This window comes from Lichenostomus cassidix, chromosome 3 (assembly GCF_008360975.1).
Source record: "Lichenostomus cassidix isolate B80296 chromosome 3, HeHo_3.0, whole genome shotgun sequence".
In the NCBI taxonomy this organism is placed as follows: Eukaryota; Metazoa; Chordata; class Aves; order Passeriformes; family Meliphagidae; genus Lichenostomus; species Lichenostomus cassidix.
This window is the reverse complement of record NC_139483.1, coordinates 23,663,184-23,685,267: the sequence shown is the minus strand read 5'-3', so window position 1 is coordinate 23,685,267 and position 22,084 is coordinate 23,663,184. Positions and strand designations below refer to the sequence as shown.

The 22,084-nt window shown below is 37.0% G+C and overlaps 1 protein-coding gene across 3 annotated transcripts in view; it reads left to right on the top strand.

Moving 5' to 3' along the window:
- HAAO (3-hydroxyanthranilate 3,4-dioxygenase) overlaps positions 1-22,084 on the top strand; it is a 35,866-nt gene that overhangs the window by 5,203 nt on the left and 8,579 nt on the right. For all 3 annotated transcript variants that reach the window (XM_085054959.1, XM_085054958.1, XM_085054960.1), the window contains exons 2-6: positions 1,130-1,208; positions 9,622-9,705; positions 11,330-11,436; positions 14,327-14,416; positions 15,108-15,151. In XM_085054959.1, coding sequence (XP_084911085.1) covers positions 1,152-1,208; positions 9,622-9,705; positions 11,330-11,436; positions 14,327-14,416; positions 15,108-15,151 — 382 coding nt within the window. In that variant the 5' untranslated portion in view covers positions 1,130-1,151. The remainder of the gene's footprint in view (positions 1-1,129; positions 1,209-9,621; positions 9,706-11,329; positions 11,437-14,326; positions 14,417-15,107; positions 15,152-22,084) is intronic.

Genomic DNA, 22,084 nt, shown 5'->3' with positions numbered 1-22,084 from the left:
ATCTGCATGGTACAAACAATTCAGATTTTGGTTCCTGATTTCAAGATACAGATATGAAGCCCAGTGCTGTAATATATACAGCTTCCTATGGAGAAAACAGTCAATTTTAATTCTTTAGTTTTATTTGGCCAACTAATTTGTCACTGTTACTTGTTATGTCTGCTTTACTAGTCCCCACTGTGTTGTTCATTAGCATTTAAATACCCTTTAAAGAAAAAATTAAAATGGCAGCAGATTGAATATGCATGTGCAACCACTCAGAAGAGCTTCTCTCAACTAAGGCTTACAAGGTGCTGACCCGGGGACACATTGTTGTTGTTTCCTGTGTTGCAGGGCAGTGTGGCCCTGCTGGTTCTGTGTTACTGCCCAGAACCTCCTCATTGCAAATGATTCACACGTCAAACAGCATAAGAACAAATTTTGATTCACACCTAACAGGCCTGATTCTCAGGGTTATTTTTTAGCAAGGAAAACCTGCTACCTTACCTTTTTATCCATGTAAATGGGCTGATAGGCAATTGGGGTGATAGCTATTCTTTGTGAAAGCTGAGAGAAATGCTCATTGGGGTCCCTTATGAGGGGTAGAGCTAAGAAACTGCCTGCAATCTCCTTTTCTGAAATAGCTGCAACCACAGTGAAACCACTGTAATGTTGTTCTGGCTTGGAAAAACAAGGAAAATTGAACAGAAATTATCTGGCAATTCCTGCCATCAGTATCTCTGGTAATTGTACCAATGTGGGGGAAAAAAGTGTGTTTTTAACTTTTAAGAGTTTTACCTTTACATAATCTGCTCAGGTGGAAGAGCCATTTTCCTAGTTCCTGTCTTTTACGTAACATTCTTTATCTTTACAATTCAAAGCTCTTTCCACAGTTGGCAGCTATTGTTGTCCCCTTTCCATAGCTGGAGGCATTGAAACACCAGGAGGGAGGTAGTTGGCCTCAGGTCACCGAACAGGACAGTGCCAGAGCAGAGAGATGCATCCAAGGTCTTTTGAGCTCTTGTTCTGGATGTTGCTTTTCACTCAACATTGCTTCATTGACTCACTGTCCTAATAGAATTTTTAAAAATAAATGGAATAAAGAATATCATGAATAGAGGTAGCTTTACAATGTCACTTTTTTTTCTAGGCATCGCTATCAATTAAATGTGATGTTCGTTGGAGGGCCAAATGAAAGAAAGGATTATCATATTGAAGAAGGAGAAGAGGTAACCTATAGGTTGTTTATATTTTTCTGATTTAATTGATCTATAATGATTAAATGCAGCTACTTTTGAAGCTACAGCTACAGAATAGCAGTGCCAGGCTCAGTGATGTTGTATTTATTAGATCTATTCATAGGCTTAAACAGAATAATTCACCAGAACCATACACCATCTGTGCATTTTGTTTGAAACAAGCACAAGAGATCAGATCAGTTTTGCTGTAATTCATTTCCAACAGGAAACTAGAGAAAGTGTTCTGACACATCAAAATATCTCATTTCAACATTTTGGAACAAAACTTTGGAAAGGTAGTGATATTTTTAAAGAAGATTGATCTATATTTCAAAAGCAACTTTGACATTCAAAAATCAAAAACATTTTAATTCACTAGAAATTACTTTTTTTCTGGGCTTTGTGAAAATTATCTGCCTTTCAGCTTTCATTCGGGTTTGAAAAGTTTATTTTTCAAATAATTCCCCTTTGCTCAAAGCCATTCCACTGCTTTGAGTTGTAAGTTGCCATTGTGCCAAATGCAGCAGAGGAAGAAAGAGTAAAAAGCTAATAAAATTGTAACAACTGACACCTACTTTGTTTGCTGTCTTTTTCTTGGAATTGCTTGCTTGGCCTGGGACTTCTCTGAGTTCACAACAGGCTCTGAAAGAACTCTAAGGGAAATTGGCTACTAGCGGCCTGGGAGTAAGGGTGTTAGGATGGAGAAGATTTGCCCGGTGGAACAATTTAATTTCATGTAATTCCAATGAAATTAGGTGACCTAATTTTAAGTACCTTCAGAAACCCAAGCCTAGGCTTCTACATAGTTCACAGCAGAAGTGAGTCAAGTTTCAATAAATCCTTTCAAAGAGAAAGAAAAATTCATTTACTTATCATTGAATCATTTTCCCCAAACCAAGCCCAGCATTTCACAAGAGCCTGCACTGATTTGCTGTTCTAGAAGTGCTGTGCAGGTATGTGCAGTCCTTACATGTACATGGCTCTGAAAGAGCAGATGTTGAGTTATCCCTGTGTGACTCCTGCCTGTGTTGGATTGGCACCACCACCTCCCAGCCCACCTGTGGCTCTGGGCATAGGCATGTCCATCATGTGCCAGCTTTTTCTTCTAACTTAGCCTTTTTGGTTTTATACAATAAATTTACTTTCTTACTCTGGATACATGTGAACTATACACTAGGAGAGGAACAGGCAATACTGAGCTGAAGTTTAATTTGTATAACAGTTTGCATTACAATATTTTTTTTTTTTTTACCTATTGTTTGTGTTCTTACCTCTTCCTGCATCTCCCAGTTCATACTGAATTGTCCTTGGTACCCAACCCATTCTTGGGCTGGTGGGTTTTTTGTTTGTTTTTGGGTTTTTTTTTAGTTGGTTGGTTTTTGTTTGTTTATCTCTGCCTTCCCTTCCCTTAAAAGGAAAGTAAGGCTAATTTAATTTATCTTTTTTTTTTTTCTGTTGTTGCAAGATGTTCCTATATTTGAAAAAAACTTAATAACTTGGCCTACCCTTTAATAAACTCTTTATATGCCTTCTCAACAATATAGAAATTTAACCATATCAATAAAGGAATAAGTTTTAATTTACTGTTGCATACTGAGATATTATTGCTAATTCAACAAGATTTTTTAGGTATCGATACATGCTCATTTACATAGTAAACTTCCCACAATTTGTCGGCCACAAAAAATGGAAAAATAACATTCCTGTTGCAGAGGAAAATCGGCAATACACACATCAGAAGTATTATCAGTTATATAGCAGTTTAACATATGGGCTAATTTTGTTCAGTTTGATTGAGGTACATTATAGTTATTCATTGCATTTTACCATAGCTTTTTATCAGACAGATTTGCACCTTCCTGTGATCTAACTTAGAACCATGTTTCTCATTAGGGAAGAATTGTGAGATAGAGAGTATCCTAGCAAAAGGTCATATTCCTAAATTAGATTTGAGATTAAAAAAACACCATTCAAAGCCATGTTCAGCTCACTTTTTGTCTGAAAAGGGTAATTTATAGTTCTGGGTGATAATTTGAAGACAGACTATATAGACGTACTGTCAGCAGGCCAAATCACGAATGCAAAAACCCACAAACCCTTCAGGCAAATTTAGCTGATGCTGTTCTACTATGAGTATTCTCATAGCAAAGAGGTGTTGGTTTGGAGAGAAAGTTAAATTTAGGATTGTTTATATCTGTCCACTCGCTATCTTGTGCCTGTTATCACACAGTTTATGGTGTCCTGGGGCACGACTTGCACTTGAAAGCCTGCAGTTCACAGCAGCAAAGGGTTGGCACACAGAGATAAGGGCTGAGGAGCATCTTCATGCTCTGGAGCTGCTCTCTGCTGGTGCCATGAAAGTGCAGGTGTATCAGGAAGATTAGCTCTGGCTGGCTAATTAGGTAAAAAAATTGAGGCTTGATTTAGACTCACTTCAAAGGCTTTTAGAATTGTCTCCTGAACAGCCATTTAGGCTAAAATGACAGCTAGTCTATCACAATTTTTTTCTTCCTCTCAACAAGCAGGCATTTCCTAAATAAGTAACTCTTATATTTTCTTCCTTCTCTGTACTGCTTCACTGCCTTCTAAAATTTCTGTGCACTACTTCTTTGCCACGTTTCTGCACAGAAAGTGTCTCATACCCAAGATATTGTTTTCCACTGGACAGGTTTTATAAAGATCAAAATCAAGGTGCTCCTTACAAGAGAGAAACCATTCACAGTCCTTGGCTGGACTTTACCATGAGGGCATACTAATTCTTTATCTTATTTATAAAGTTCCCTTTTGCTCCTTTCTCCGTCAGAACACAGAGAGACTCACCAAACGTCTACTCAGACATTCTCTGCCTCTAAATCAGACTCCTTCAAAATGAAACTCAATTGCTTTGAGAAAGGCATCTGCTGTTGGAACATGGCTAAGAAGAGAATGCACCTATACAGCTAATGCTGACAAGTTTCTAGAAAGTGTTTGTGCTACACAGTGAGTTCTGTGAGGGTTTCAAATGAATTGTTATTCCTATGTGCCTCATTTGTCAAGAGAGTTTTGGGTTACATGGACTAGTAAATAGAATTCTTGTGTAGTCAAGTTGATGAGGCCACTGAAAGTTTCTGTGGCAGCCCTGACGTGATCACAGAATCGCAGAATCACTAAGGTTGGAAAACACTTCCAAGATCAAGTCCAACCTTTGACTGAACACCACCTTGTCATGTAGACTATGGCACTAAGCACCACATCCAGTTGTGTCTGAACACCTCCATGAATGGTGATTCCAGCACCTCCCCAGGCAGCCATTTCAATGCCTGACAACCCTTTCCATGAAGAAATTCTTCCTGCTGTCCAATCTGAGCCTTCCCTGGCACAACTTGAGGCTATGTCCTCTTGTGCTCAGCCCCTCACAGCTATGGGGTAGCAGGTACCAGGGAACAGTCCTCAACATACCTCTGTCTTGAATTTTTCATCATAGCATAGCATTTGTGATGAGAAGAGTTTCAGTGTTAACATGGCCTATAGGCTTCATGGTGTATTTACTGCATTTTTACTTACCTGTAAAGCCTGATGGTAGGAAAAAAAAAAAGCCCTTCTTCCAAAGAAGTAAGTGAAAAATCAAGGGGACTATATATTTTGGAGAAAGTTAATGACAGAGAAACCCCACGATCATAACAAAGCCTAGCTCTAGTAAAAGAATTTCAACATTTATTTACTGCTTTGTGTGGGCTGCTTTGGGGGAAAGTGAGATATGCTAACAGCTAAGTCTAGGATAACAAAAGTAGTTTGGCTGCAGTCTCTTTACCCACCTCAGTCCATCCCTTATATGCAATGAATCTCAGCTGAGTTGGATTTAGCTGACTTTGATTTCTTAACAATTTACATTCTGATGTTGAGTCTATATAAAACTGTGCAGTTCCATTTAGAGAAGTTCAAATCAGCCTTTCATCTACCACCTGCAACACATTTACATTGGCACAAACCGCATTTGGGTTTAGAAGTCCCACTTCTCATTATGCTGTATTTTACCCTAAGTTTCTGCTCTCAGCATCTAAGTTGTTTCTGATGGACAGAGCCACCATTGGCACAGCCCCACAGACCAAAGCCCTTACAGTGCAGTCCTAAAGAGACCTCTCAGAGCAGAAGTTCCCTCTCCTTCCATCATGGTGAATCTCTTCAGGTTCTTCTAGCACATTTACATGGTCTGACTGAGATATAACATCATGCTCAGAAACATGATATTGGTTTGTGGTCACATCTGCCGCAACTCATCTGAGTTTTCTAACCTGAGTTTTGATTTCTCTTTTTCTCCCTCACACAGATACCACAAGACTTGGCTCCAATTTCTGACAAATTATTTATTTAAATGAAGCCTGACCCCTCTAGTGTATGTTGCTCTCTAGTCAGCATGCTTTTGAGACTCTTCCTTATCAGATCACTTCTCCCATTGCATTTTGTAAGGATAATCTGAAAACAAGGGGAAAGTGCGGCTAGGTGAGCATTCCCATAGGTTGTTTTGTGGTGCATATATCCCAAGTAAATCTGAGAACATGAGTCACAATGTAGCAAAGGAAAGATTTTTACTTCTTTACGTTTAAAAAACCCCACATTTCTCTTGCAAAGACTCTTGGAATATTTTAATAAGAAAGAAAGCTCCTATTAAAATGTAGTATAAATGATGATCCTTTTGCATCAGAAGGAGATTGTGTCATCAGAAATAAGTTTGCTATGTAAGATTTTTGGGATGAGTTTTGGCTATTATTCTGGTTTCACAGATGACATGCAAATAAGCAGAGGGAAATAAAAAACCAAACCCCACCAGAACCCCCTCAACACAGTTTTATCTACCTTCCTCATCTATTTGTCTTCCAGACTTCTGATGGCTGAAAAACCCTTGTGATGAGAAAGGAAGAAAATTGTTTTTCTGTGCTCAAATAGATCAGTCACCACTGAAGTCTGGAGAACACCCAGGCTCTACTCCCACATCAGAATTTGACTTGCTCTGCAAATTAATTTAGTACTTAGCCATATGACAAGCAATACAAGCCAGGATATGCCAAGCCAGAGCCTAATCCCAGAAGTGGCTGAGCAATCCCAAATTCCACTTTTAGAAGCAGTCAGAACTCAAAGTATCCTCCTAATTGCAGGTCTCTTTAGAGGTCTGTGAATAAGCTGTCAGCTATAAAAGCCCTCATGGACCTCTGGGTTCCTGTGTCTAGGCAGAGTTTGATATTAAAGGTGGATCTAAATTAAATTACATACACTGCTGCATATAAAATAAAATAGACCTGTGGGTTTTTTAGTTAGTCAATACAGACCAGGTATAAATACTGTATTCTTCCCCTACTACATGCTTCTTTGTTTACTCTGCTAGGATGAAGGAGCAATTCTCACCATGTTAATATGGTCAAGTTGTTAGTTGCTCTTTTTAAGGTAGTATCCACATGTTCTACTACCCTGTTGAAATTAATTCCTATCAAGATAAGCAGCTTCAGCAGTGCTGCCACTGATGGAAACAGTGAATTCCTACTTCTGTGCATCTCCTCCTCTTGTCTCCAGAAATGCAGCATAATTTCTTCTATGGGTATTCATAATTGAATGAAATATTCCTGTACAGACTTGAGAGTGATTCAGCACTGGTCTTGCTGCCTTCCCCTGCAGGCACAATGCTATCAGGTTTGAAGCATGATCAAAAAGGTTAAAGCAGACTAAGGAAGGAGGATGTATTTCCCCTACAGTAAGAAAATTTAAGGAAAATTAAATTAATTTAAAAAATCCAAAATAAACCTCTCAGTCTTAAGGTGTTTTCAGTTAAGTTTCGTAGGTATATCTGCAGTATTAATGATCGCATAGAGCAATAATTTTATGTTATGAAATAACGTTGCACTTGGAGTAAAGGAGCACTTCTAGGTGGCTCATAACTTCTAGAGGTAAGGAGGTGCTTTTAATGTCAGCATAATGAGAAGATGCCACATAGTAGGCAGAGAACTAAACAAAAAGCAAAAGTCTGGAAAATGAAGAAAGGAAGAAGATCTAATAATAAACGAAAAAGCACGTTTAGTAACAAGGATAAAAAGACTGGTAAACAACCTTTGTTTCTTCCTTGAGACACATTTTTCACCCAGAAGACAATTGCATGCCCAATTGTGAGCCCTTACGCAGTAGCAATATGCAAATCTAGGCTTTTCTACAAGGAGAGATATATACATTTTATGTAACAAGAGATCTTGTCATTAATAAGATTCTAATAGAGCAGAAATATTGCACATTTCCTCACTGTTTAGTACTGCTGCAGAGAATGGATACTAGATTATTCCAATAAGAACAGTACAGTGGGGGAAGCTCATATTTTCAAGTGGCATGAACTCTATTGACTTACTATCCTATCTATACAGGCATATATATTTGTGTATATGCATACATATACACCAGAATTTTTCACTCAGGTCTTGATATTTTTTCCAGGAGAGACTTAGGAAAACATCAGATTTGCCCAAAAGGCAAAAGTCAGTCAGTATTTAGAATAAATAAGTTTCCAACTAAAAGACAGTACTGTGTTACCAAACTGACCTGTGAAAAGGGTGTGGACTGTAACTCACTGAGATATTAAATAGCTGACAGTTTCCTTGATAAAAAGTTCAGGTTATATTATAAGCAGAGCATAGATTCAGTAATTACTGCCACTTGTATTCATGACAGTTACATCAGATGATTTATGGAACTGAAGCACTCAGGCAATTAAAAAAAAAGTTTTGAAGAATAGACCATATGATTTACAGTGAAAGGTACTATTCAAATTCAGTCAGAAAAACACTTCCATTGACAATGTGTAGCCCACGTCATTCCTCCTTTCCCACTGCAAAACAATTCTTCTAATTCATAATTTAATGCTCATAATCTTTCCTTATGACTGGGATTCCTAACCTCTGAACTGGAGAGCTCATATTCCCTCTGAAGGCTTTCATTTCCACAGTGGTTGCTCAGTTAGCCCTGCACAGCATAAGGAGGGCTTCTGCAACATTCTGTGCTGCCATTCAGAAACACCAAAGAAAAGGACAGGAAAAGAACCTAGGGAAATAGCCTGCAATGAGGATAAGTAGCCTGGCACTCTGGTCATCTAGACATGAGTTATAATTCATCTGTAGTGATGTCCATGGCACTAGGTGAACTTTTCACTCATGTAAAAGCTCTCAGCATGAGCTTTTTTTCCAGTGTATCTTCAATTCTCCCTATTGTTTTGTTCCCTTGGCAGCATATTTATTCTTTCTCATGTTCACAGAAGTGCTTCTTCAATTCCAGGGGACATGTATTAATATTTCAAAACTCTTTGGAAATAATACTGAGTGAAAAATTGATTAAGCTTTTCTAATGTTCTAAAAGGTTCAGTTCAGGGGGTTTACATACTTCAGTGGTTTCTTCTTTCTCCTATTTATTTTTCATTTTGCTGAAATTGTAGTGAATTGCTATCAAGAAGGAATTTTTTCATTATAGTTCTAATTTTGAATCATGTTTCAGACTACTTCAGCTACACTAGCAATCTGGTTCCTAGATGAGGTAAACAGATCATGGAAATTACGGGAGAAGTGACTTTTGGAAGTATTATTGCTCTGCACTGTATAAAAATGAGAGGAAGTGTGCCCATTATTTCAGGTCAAACATACCTGCTTACAGATCACAGCGCAGCTCTGTCATGAAACATGAGGCTAGACCTGAGCACCTCAGAGCCCCCATGAAGCAGAGCTGGTTTTAGCCTGAAAGCAGCTGTGGAAAGGTCACCAAAGACAGAATTTTGGGTTCAGTGGTTAGGTCCTTATAGACACTTTGAATGTAACCCTTCTACATAACAGTGGGAAGAGTAGCAGCTGTTGCCAAGCTTCAAGGATATCCACAAGAGTAAAGCAGAACAGCTTCCAAATGGGCAATTCTTCCCAAATGAGAAAGCTCCATTAAAAAATTGAAAAAGCACACCCAAAAAACCCCATGCATGCATAGTTGGAGCTTATTTGGAAAAATGACATTTAATCTGACTGAGTGAAGACCCTGCTACGTTTGAAATGAAGCTTTACATGTCGTGTAATTAATGGATGCTTGAACCGAAACATTGAGCCCTCCAAAAAGTAATTCCAAGGGTAAAACCTGTACAGTGGAATTCCACTAGGTCCACAGAATAGCTCTATATGCAGTTACAGATATCTTGGATAGATTGTTAATTGTTAGTAAGAGAATGGAAATAATACGTATTCTGTAACATTTTTAAAAGCAACAGATGTTAGAAGCCTGTTATTTATCATTAGAAAAAAGCTGCAAATACTTGCAATTGCAAATTGAATGTATTTATACATGTATTCTTTATATAGAGAATATAAAGCACAGAATGTTTCGGAGTAACTGCCTCAATGTTATTTTCTTATTTTTTCAGCTTTTTTACCAGGTTCAAGGAGATATGTGTTTGAAGATAATTGAAAATGGGAAACAAAAAGACGTTGTCATCCGAGAAGGGGAGGTAAAACAGGATTGTTTTTCTCTCATAGTTGTACATAAGTATGTTAAATAAACGTTTTATATATTATTTAGAAATCAATTTATCCCTGCTGTGCAAGAGATGGCATCAGGATTTATAAAGAAAAAAAAGCTTGAATGGGGAATAGAAAATTTCATTTAAGTAATAGGAAAGTACAATACACTGTGTTCAATATTTAACTGTTTCAATAACAGATAAAAATCCCTCTGAGCATCTGTGATACCTATTCAATTAGTCAAGAATATACCGAGAAGAGTTCTTATTCCCCTGCATTGCATGGGATCTGCCATGTGAATTCAAATGGATCAGTCTTTTATTTACACATTTCCAGGTACCTACTGTTCACCCACCCCCACACACCAATAAACACACTGCCTAAACTTAGGAATTTAGACAATTCATATATTTTCAGCCTACTTTGGTCCTCACAGCATCACATTAGGACCATCACATTAGGACAGCTTTAAAAGAGCCATTTATGAATAAAATCTATCCAATTTTTGCTTATAGTAGTAGACTCACTAAAGCATAGATTGCAGTGCTTTTACTGAGAGCATGAACAGATACTGGGTGTTATTATGAGTTAGATGTACTAGAACTGCTACTCATTGTTATTGACACAAGTTTGAACTGCACTCAAGTCTTTGGAAGGATTATTAAGTCTAGGGGGGACAGCCTTTAAAATGGAAGACATGTAAAACCCAATAGCTTGACGTCATTAAAAGTATTACAACATTTTCAATGACAAAACAGAACTATATTTTCCCACACCAAGGTTCTGGTAATACACTTTGCATTGAAGGAGCACACCCAGCTGAGAGCTTGGCATGTAGGAGAAGCACTAATGAAAAGGAGCCCACAATACCCTTGGTGGAAAGACTGACACTAGTACTGGTGAGGCTCTGTCATGAGCTCAGTTTTGTAGACAGTGAAACTGTAATGACTGCCCAGCCTTGGCAAAGACATCTATTGTGATGAAGAGCACAGGCTTGCCAACTTCCTGTACAGAGAGCTGCTAGGAAAAGGTTTATTCTCAGGCTTCAGTAATAGGCTTCTCCTAACTTCATGTTGCCTACTCACTTTGCCACTTGTGTGAGTAAATAGCCCCTCACATCTGTTAATTGTTTCTGGAGAGAAGAGCACTCCTCATCATCTAATCAAAGGTGCTCACTGTGTTGGAAGGATACACGTGGCTGATTAGTTTAGACATTTCCTTGAGCAGACAAAAAAACTTGCTTTTTTATTTCCATTTTAGTTACTCAGAAATTGCACTAAATTTATAAATTTCAGGTGAGTAATTGGTTAGATTTTCATTTCAAATGTGTCTAGCAATGATGATCAAACCAGGAGGAGAGAACTTGACTGCCACAAAGGCAGTGCTGATTGCAGTCACTGTGTCATCATTCACAGAGAAAGCAAGAAACAGTGTTTGCAGGGCTGTGGGTACCAAAGTGGGTGCAGCTGCAAAGGAACAACACGGCATCAACAAAAAGTGGGGGAGAAGTGGAGCAAGGAGCAGAGGATTTTACAGGTTGGGGGGCAGGAGAGGGGCAATGCAAAAAACAAAGACTCCTTGGCACTAATGCTTTCCCATTTCTTTGGACAGATGTTCCTCCTGCCTGCCAGGATACCTCATTCTCCTCAGAGATATGAAAACACTGTGGGTCTTGTGGTTGAGAGGGAAAGATTAAAAACAGAAATTGATGGACTAAGGTGAAGTATAAACTGTTGACTGTTAGAATTCATAATATTCATAAACTGTTGACTTTTAAACTGTTAGAATTCATAATATAAGCTAATTTCTCATATCGATACGATACTGTGTTTTACTTTCCTGATATTTTATCAGATTCACCCTGGCAATCTTATTCTATCCACATATCTATCTATAAACACATAAACAGAGATATCATTTAGCATTTGATTTAGTTAAACAAGGAACATAATGATGTGTCCTAAGTGCAAGTTGTGGTTATAGCAATCTACTTATGTACTACCTACTGCTGTTAACTTAAGTTTTTAAAAATAACTCAGAGCTCTCTAGCAACCCAAATCAAAAAATGTTTTTAATCAGTTCTGGCAGTCAGAATATTAATTCCTTTATAAACACTGAAAGCAAAAAGATGAAGAGCACCTTTCTTGTCAAGGGTGTGGGAAGCTGGAAACAAAAGTAATTTTTCTCACCACTAGAACCTCTACATTGTACACTCCTCTGCCTTATGAGAACATCTTCATGTAAGTGAGTGGTTTGCTTTGTATTCTAGTGAGAGCAGGACTAAGCTTTGTCCTGTGTCCATACAGAATTCCCAAGTCTAAGAAGGCAAGCTACAACAGTAACTTTAGCCAATCTACAAAAGCTGTTTTGATGTTAACCAGAGATAACTGACCAAACAGAGTTTACAGCTGTTCATATAATTTGTAAAGATTTAAAACTGCAGTGGTATCTGTAAAATGCTGTTCGTGTCCTTTCACCTGCAGTTTTGATTGTTGCATGTGTAGTGTCACAGCAGGAAGACTGCAAGGATGCAGAGCTTGAAAGACATACTTTTCCATTCAAACAAAAAAGGCTACACAAAAAAATAAGGGACCATTCAAGAAAAGGAGCCCGCATTATTAAATTCCAAGCAAAAAAAAAAAAGTCTATTTCATTTAAAATATTGTTTACCTATGCTCTTTTCTCTTTTTTGCCCCTTCATTATAGATTTGTAGATTGTGAGGACTTACATTATTTAAAAGATGAGGACTTATATTATTTAAAAGATATTTGGAGCTACAAAAAGTTGGCCAGTAATTTAGATTAAAAGGATTATTACTAATGTAATAAAGAAACTGAAATGGTGAAGTAAGCATTACTTAAAGTAAGACAACCTACCCTGTGAAGTCTGTGAATGGTATCAGAGAGAGAAATGCTGAATGTCTTTTTAGGGATCCAGGCTGATCTAGCGATTTGCACTCCAATATAGGCATGGTCATGAGGAGAAACTAAACTAAAAGCTACCTTATGGCTTACAGCTGGAAATTAACTCATCCTCAATTCAAAGTATCTAATCAGGTGCCTGAAAATAAATCACTTGGAGGTTTTTAGTGCCCTTGTTTTCACACTGATGTGATGAATAGAGACACTCAAAGTTTTGGAAGTGAGGAATCTTGTCATGCCTTTGAACCTACATTCCCTCTGTGTGCTCCTGGGAGAAAGGGGAATGGATGTACAAGCAGAACTTCTAATGTTGTCATAGTTTTTTTCAATACCAGCCACCTGCAGCAAAGACTGTACAAGAGGAAATCATAATGCACTTTGAAGTGTGCTGACTCAAGGTCTAATACTGTGTTACTGTTCCATTATTTATCATGTCTGCAAGCCTTAGTCATAAATCAGAGCCCCCAGCATGCTGATTACTGTACAAGTGAAGAATAAGTAGCCTGCCCCAGTGTTCCAGCCTAAGTAATGATTACATGTCTTGTGCTATGAGAAAAATGATCTAGCTGATCTTAGTTCTATGGCAAACAAGTACAAAACTAACTAAGTTTCATGTTAGTCATATTGTTGGACGCTTTGATTTTACCAAACAAGATATTTTAGCATCTCCTATCTCTGTACATTGTCTGTGTTCAGAATTTGTGCTGGTAGCACAGCTTTTTCCATACTGGAGGTATAGCTATTGTTACTCTCTTCAGTGTACCCTCTTTTTGCAAAACTTGAGAGCTCTTAGAAAATCTCTGGACAATATGTGTATAGATACAAAAGGAAAACATGAACGTACAAATATGCACAGGATAATTACATAAGTCTTGTTTTCCGCTTCAGACACACATTCCAGTAACTTTCAGCTAGAAGACACATGGGAACTTTTAAAAACTAGTGGCAATATGATTAACAGTACGGGAGCATCATTCCTTGCCAGTCCTTGCAGTCTTTTAAAAATCCAAATGTAAATTCTGTATTTGCTGTTGCACAGATTGATTCCATACAGCAACCTTGACCTGTTGACCTCAGCAAAATTTATTTATTTGTTAAGACAAAAAATAACACAAGTGAAGCACTAAATTCCTCCTCAGTGGGGTGAGCTAAACACTTCTGAGGTCTGTGTAGCTGAAAACCATCTATTTTTCACAAACAAGTCCATAAGCCACTTTGTTTTCCTATCAGGCCATGCATGGGCATTCAGCAACTTGACTCTCTCAAATAGGAGCATTTATCTTATACCTGCATTGATGCAGTTACTGGAAATGGTATTTGGGTACAGGTTGGTTTTTTTTTTGCAGTAACTACATCAAAGGTGAAAATTGTTGGTCCCAAGAGATTATGGCAGCAATCATTTCCAGGATGAAATCTGGAAATGTTGCTGAAGGAATTTGGTGACTTATCTGTGACTAATCAACAGAACTACAAGGCACTCCATAGGAGTCTGAGCACCCCACCAACCAAGTCACCTAATCAGAGAAACAGAAAGCTTTCCCAAATAACCGTTCCTCAGAATAAAATACACGAGGCTTGAGAATAAGTCACTCTTACACAGCATCAAGTAGCTATTTTCTTCAAAAGACTGAAACTGCCTTACCAGTTAGTTTATGAAAGGATTTACTAATGTGTTTACTTCATCAGATACTATGTTGGAGAAACAACTAATGTCCTCTTTGAAAAATGGTTTCACTGTGAAGATCTCGGCACTCAACTTATACCAATAATTAAAGAGTAAGCTTTTTTCTTTTTAAATAAATAAAAAAAATATAATGTAGATCTTTGTAGTCTGTAGCTGACATCATTAATTTGCTATTTATGCTGAATTTTACATAGACTTGTTAAAAGTTAATTGCTGCTTTATAAATTTTTAATCATGTCTTGTGTGCCCCAGCTAATCAAATCAGATTTTAAAAAAATGAGAAATCAAGTGTTTCGCACATCCATCTGGAACACACTTTTTTGAACCAGTAAAAGTACTGTTACTAAGTGCGAAAAGAATTGAGTGAAAAATTAACACTGATTAATGCTGGGTTATCTAGGTGAAGCACTAAATTGCTCTAGGGCTTCTTTCACTATAGGTTAAATCAAAACATTTTTAATTGATATTAGTTATGAATAATCAGGACTGTGGCAAATTTGGTGGATAGCTACTTTCTAGGAAACGTGAATGTCATTAACTAATCAATTTGTTAAATGGTTTCTAAAGGTGAACAAGGGAAGTGTTCGGGGCATTAATCTTGTAGGACTTTTGAACAAATCCTCTGTCAGTAAAATAGGTATAGTCTTGCATACATGTGATAGCAGCTGAGGATCTGTCACATCTGTTCTCAGCACAAAACTTATTGGCTAGTATTACTGTCTAGTCTTTATTAACCTACAGAATATCACTTTTTTACTTGTGTTTAAATGTTCATTATTCTAGGTTTTTCAATTCAAGGCAATATAAAACTGGAAAACCAAACCCAGGTAATGCAAATTAATTTCAGAATTAGAAAAATTGCTGATTGAATAACACTGATTCTCACCACATAAAATAAATATATGTTTTTCTTTCTGATTGAGTAAATTTAAGTTACTTTGGGAAGTAATTGCTTTCATTACCCCAACCAACAAGGAAATTCCATATGCCTGATTACCAACAGCCTCTTGGTTGTCTGTGTGATGCCATCCTAACCACCTATCAGGTAATTATACTAGTGTGAAATGCTAGTATCGCATCCTTCAAATCTTACTCTTACAAAATTTCACTTCTCACTGCCCATACTGAGATTTTTGTGAGTTGAATTGTTACACTCTGTACCTACTAGTACTCTTTTACCTATAACTATACACTGTGATCTACTCTTTAGAAACCTAGAGAAAGCCAGATGCTTTTAGTTCCTGTAGGGTCTGATCTGATCTATTTAACATTTTGTTTTCATGCTGTCTTGCCCAGGTTTTTATTTTGCTTCTGTTTGTGGATAGTGATTACAACTTCCGTAAAAAAACAGATGCTCCAGTTGTAACTCCACTTGAGTCTGTTGGAAAGAGGCACTGAACAGAGAAAGTGACTGTTCTAGAAAACCAATTTATTAGTTTTGGCTTTAGGATTCAGATCTCTAAAATGTGATGGTTGTCTTCTGCATGGTAATGAAAGCCTCACTTGCAAGGATATTGCAGCAGCACCTTCAGTGGGAAACTTGTTTTGCTGAAATCTTACAGTCCTGCTGGCCCACAGCTTTACACGAGCACTCAGCATGTGCATGATCTGTTGCTACTGATTAACATAAATTATGCCCAAATTACTACCCTCATGTCTTAACTATGTGCAAAACACTGCATTGTACAAACATTTCTGTAGCTGCAGGAACAGGCTGGATGGACTATTTGAAAGAACTTTTGCTAGCTGCAACCTGGTCATTTCTGCTGTAAGAACTACCTGGAAAGTCTCCGAGACATTACCAGGTTCCTAATTGTTACATGGAAAATCATCATAAGAGCAGCAGAAGCTGCCAGTGTAGTCTCCAGGAGAGCCTGGGATTCCTTCCTGGAGAATTCCTTCTCCAGTTAGCTAAATGCTAACCAGTTCAGTCAATCCCATTGATCAGCTAGGTGTGTTCTGTCAAATCTCTCTGCTGTCTCATCTGTGCAGATGAAGGACATCCTGCACCAACAAAGAAATGTATGGCCTAGGTGCACTGCTTCTAATTTAATGCACCATCAAAATGTGTTTTAGTCTGAGCACTTTACCTGTGTTTGGGTGTTTGTGATTTGTTTTGTCTGGGGACTTTTTTGCACAGAGGGTGTGAGGGCTAGGTAGGGCAGGTACTGCCTCACTGTGTGTTCATACAGTGTTTAGCAGAAGAAATATAATTTCAGATGAAGCCTCTAGATGCTGCTGTAATAAAAAAAATACCATATCACACATACCATCCTTGTTCAATGTAGTGATTTCCAATAAGCATCCTTCACCAGGCTAAGAGTCAGTAACAAATTAATTACATTAGCGCAGAGACAAAATAACATTAAAGATTTATATTGTTAATATTTTTGCAGAAGATTAAAGCTAAGAAACAAGCCTGACAATCAATCAGAAGCTATAATATATCCTGACACCTTTTGTTTTTAAACAAATAATTCTGAGAAACTGTTATTAATAAATTTAGTACAGAAGCTCTTTCTTTGTAATTTATTAAAAAACTATAAGAAAGCAAAAAAGTATACAACTTCCACGGAAGCTGAAAAACCTTTACAAGACAAAAAAAGAAAAAAAAAAAAAAAAAAAAGCAAGTGAACTTAGTTATTTTGTTCATAGCTCAGTACATAATTCCCAGAGTAGAATGGATTCTACTCTTGGTTTAGCTGCTATATCAAAATGAAAAATATTTTAAGGGCTCTTGTCTTAACTCTTGGCTGCAAGCCAAAGGTAGTCAACAAAGTTACCTGGCAAATTTTTAGCCTGGGAAGCAGTTCCTTTATTCCGGTTTTCAGGTTTCACGGACAATAAGTAGCTCAATATCTCAGTGATATCTTATGCATGAGGAAAATACCCCACATTTTTAGTTACAAAAGTTTTAGCTTGTAGCTCCTGTAAGACTGACAGCATTGTTAGGAAAAAAAAAAAAATAAAAAATCAGAGTTTGACTGAGATAGAAGTAAGCTGGTAATACGTTCACTCTGAAAGCATACACAGCTGACAGAAGAATAATGCTTTGGATATATTCCCTCAGCAGCTCTAATTTTTTTTTTTTTTTTTTTTCTTTTAAGAAGTAGAGTTCAGCAGCGCCAGTGTGACACTTGTAGCATATAACAAGCTACCACCAGTTGCTCATGATGTTTCACTGGATTCATATCTTAACATTGTTTGAATTGGCCTATGCAGAGGATGGAGTTTCAGCCTTTTTTTTCAGTTTATCTTCTGAAAATCCAGAATCCCTTCAGTTTAAAAGTGCCATCTGAAGCACTCTAAGGTTCCTCTCTACATAAGCCTGAGCTAGTGCCTCACCTCCTTAGAGAGAAATGGAATAAAATTGAAGAAAAACATAATGAAAAAAATCCTTGATTGCAGCTCACTCATAGAGGAAAGCTATAAATGGAATCAATCAAGCTCCAATTGCTTTATAAAAAAACCACATGAAAACCCCCCCACAAAAAAAACCAAAAACAAAACCCCAACCTAAGTCCAGACCTTTACTTGATTTATTTATGGTTTCTGGCTTAGCCAATAGCCCCGAAAGTCCCTCTGAAAGCAGGGCAATAAGAATATATGAAGAGACAGCAGAAGAGGGGCTCAAGTACCATCAGGAAAACAATCAGAAACATATGTTTCATGCAATTCTTACTGAGACATCTTCCGTGGAACTGTTACATATTTTATTACTAGACTTTTTTTTTTTCCTTGTGTAGAAATATAGTTTGAGAATACTCTCCCCTTTTTTTATCAAAAAATAGAGAATATATTTAGGATATAGGCTATACATGGAATGCCCAGGATGGGCTGGTTTGGGTTATTTTGTGTATTTGTTAACATGAGGAATCATAGTTATTAAAACAAGTCTTGGTACTTCCAGTTGAATCAGTCTGAGAGCAAGTTTCTCCCAATCTATCTTATTTCATCCCAGTTTTCTAGTCAAGAGGACAAGAGACAGTTCAGACAGAGAAACCTTGGTTCTAATAAACGTTGGTGGCTGAGTATTTTTTGCAAAAGTAACCAGAAGCTCAAAAGCTTATCTTGCCATGCCTGAAATAATCCAGACTTCTTTTAGGGGTAATTTGATGGGGAAAAGAGTGCAAGAAAAATTTTTTCTTAAGTTAGGTGTGTTTAAAAATTAACTTCATGAACATCAATAGTATAGGTAGAATGTCAGATTTGTGTTTATCCAAGTTAATCTAATTGTCAATGAAATTTTATTTCCCATAAAAGCTTTATTGTCAGTTAACATACAGATATATAATAGAAAAACCAGTCCTAATGACTTTACTAGCAAAACTTTCATAGATTTTTGGTGTATCTAGGGTAATTTACAACCTGGACTAAGAGTCTGGTTACTGTGGTTAGAATGCAGCATAGTTTTATGTTTGTGAATCAGAGCAAACAAGACCTAAGGAATTGAATGAGTGTGAAAAATTACGTACTTTCTTCAGTCAGTGGAGCAGGGATACCTTAGGGCCCAGGGCATGCTCTGTAAATGTTTTGTGGTCTCAGCAGTGCTATTAAACAAGTTATAAGGGTAAGCTTAGCACTATAAAAATCAGCTTCTGTACCGTCATCCTCTGTAGCTAATCCAGTGAACCTCTCTAGACAGTATTTGCTGCTCAGTCTTGTTTCACTGATGTATAAAAACAAGCAAATCTTTATTCTTCTTAGTTTTTCTTATTTTCAGTTAACTGGTTAGTGGGCAATGTTAATTCAATTAAAACCACCTGAGAAAACTAAAAACAGGGAAGAAGAAATTCTGTCTGCATTTGCACTAGAGAAAATACAGGGACATGCTTTAAAATAACTGAATAATATTCCTGCCTTTCTGGTTAAAGTACATTCAAATAATTCTAAAGATACTGTCATTATGGTATAGGTTTTTTTGTTTGTTTGTTTTAAATAAGAATGTTAATTTTGAAACAAGTTAAATTTGTTATGCGTCTGTTTAGAAAATTGACTATTTGATTCTCTTTACTCTCATCTTGAAGGACATCCAATACACCTAGAGACAGCACTCCTCTTCTATAATATGGTCCTTCTTTCTACTCTGAGGGCTTTTATTAAAAAAACCCAACATACGAGCATTTAGATATTAAGGACTAATCCTCTGTGGCATTTATTTTGCAAACAGCCTCCAGGACAGAACAGTATTCACATGAATACAGGGAGTTCATAATTTTAAAGTGTCTAGACCCATTAATATTGTACAGTTCTCCAAAACACCATCCCTGTAACTTTTATCAACAACGTGAATCTTTTCCTTTTCTGTATCATCCTCACTGCTCTCTTCTGGCAAAGACACCCAAATAAATACACTATTCATCTTTATTCTGTCATATTTAGATCCTCTAAGTAATTTCCAAGTCATGTTTATAACTCTCCTGAAACTGCACCTAAACTGAAAAAGATATGTAGGTGGAAGAAGGGAATAGAACCATATAATATAACCATCCAATTCTGATAAGCATGCTGCCTCTCACTGGCTTCATCTATTTCCCCTCCCTTCATATTTAAATGCTTTCCACTCTACACCAATCCCTACTGAGTACAGAGCTCATACTGAAGATGAACAGCTCAGACAAACCAACCTAAGTCAGCAATATTTAATACAGAAATAAAGTAGGATTACAATATCTGGAGTATGGCTGCTATAATTTCCCATGTGAAAACTTCCATGGAGCTTTTTTAATTCCAAACTACAATTTATCATCCAAGACCCAGGGCAGCAGGCTGCATATAGTCTGGAGCCAAAATGTTCATGAGGCTCCCAGAGTCCAGAACTTCTAAGGAAAACACCAAAAAAACCTCAAGAAAGCCTTCAGGAAGATACCTGCTTCTCCCACAATATTCTTAACAGAGTCTCCTCATAGAGGGGCAGAACATAAACTGTAGGCTCTGTGAGCTCTCCTAATGCCTCACCATGTCAACCAAGCCACTACTGACCTTTAGTCCATAATGTACATAATAAACCCATCAGAGAAAGAGGAAGAAATACCCTATAAAGTTGTTTTCCTTTCTGATCAGACTTTTGTGGAGAAAAAAATATTTGAGAGCTATAAATCTCAGCAGTTTCACAGCAGGTACATCCTCTCTAATAAAGTAGCTTCTTTCTTCCTTACGCTCTTAAATGCTCCCCAGACAGCAACATCTGAAACAGAAAACTCACTAATGGAGTCTGTCTGACATTTTCACTAGTGTTTCTAAGGCTATTTAGTGGTAATAGCTCTCACATGCTGCACAAACCCTTGTTCCATAAATGTAGTGAAGTCTCAACTCTTGTTATAATGAAATATCCTCTTCCTTTTTTATGAAAACTGAAGTGACACACAAAGAGGATTAATGAAATGCCCACAGTTATAAAAGGCAGATTAAGAAACAAAATTAAGATCCCTGATTTTCAGATTGGAAAAGCGGACAGTATTTCTCAATACAATTTGTCATTCTTAATTACAATAACTTAGCTAGATCATGAAAAACCTTCAAAAAGAATTATGGTTTAAATAGTAACTTTTTTTTTGGTTTAATTTATTCCTTTCCTTCTGGATGATGATATCTCCTTTTGAAAAAGCTATATTTCTTGATCACAAAAATATTTTTCAAAGCTTTCCTCATCAAACTTCTTCATTTCAATTAGACAAAAAAAAAAAAAGCCATTCAGTTTCCAGCATAGATTTAATGACACAAAGAAAAATGTGCCTAGAAATAATTACACAGACAAGTCATAAATTAGCAGTCATGCCAATTCTCCGAGCATACTAGAAAAACAAATACAGTTACACAGGGAAATGTATGATTGCACCAAGTGAGTGCTGTATTTTCAACTAAATGTTTCTGCATCTATATCAACATCAGTGAAAGAAACCAACAGCCTGCAAAGTAATCAGTCACTGTCAATGCTTTCACTCTGGGTTTTTATATGGACTGGGCTAACTGTTTTTTCAAACCCAGATGTCTAAAATTATGTCCCTCATTTCACAGGTTTTATTTGCAGAGGTATTAAAATCCTACTAGTCCCATTGACATTTCTGTTAACTTGGAGAATAAAGCAGGTATTTTTCATAGAAGTTAGGTAGGTACATATGGGAAAAACCTCTCAGGCTATGTCTTATTGCTGGCATTGGCAATTAAATGTGAAATGCTGCTAAACTCTCACATTAGAATTATTCATTATTATATAATATTGTACATATGGAAATTATGATTAGAAAATGCACAGAAATAAATGAATACATAATTTTAAAGTAATTAATGAGCTCTTTATCCCTAATCTGGACCATTTTACTCAGTTAAAGGATGAAAAAACAAAGAGGATTTAACAACTCCACTTTGAATAATGATGTCTTCTGCTTTTGTAGAAGGAGACACCATTTGTAGTGGACTGTCTTACATCCTTGCATGGAGATGGGACCACAGCATGTAGGGATGGACTCTTTCTGAGGCTGCACAGCACCTTAGGATAGTGGGATAATTAGTAAGAATATAAGAGGATTTAAAGATTTGAACATTGTTCCATCTGGAATGTACTGTCTAGAGTGAAGGGTGACCCATCACTGAAAAATACAGTTTTTCATAAAGCCAACATGTAATCATGTCTGTCAACCTTGTTTTGACATATTTCATGTGCTTTGTAGCTCTTTTCCTTTGAACAAATCTTGAAGAATCGAGAGCTATGGGAAGAGCTTGGGGATAGCAGAGCTCAAGAAAGAGTCAGAGAATGAGAT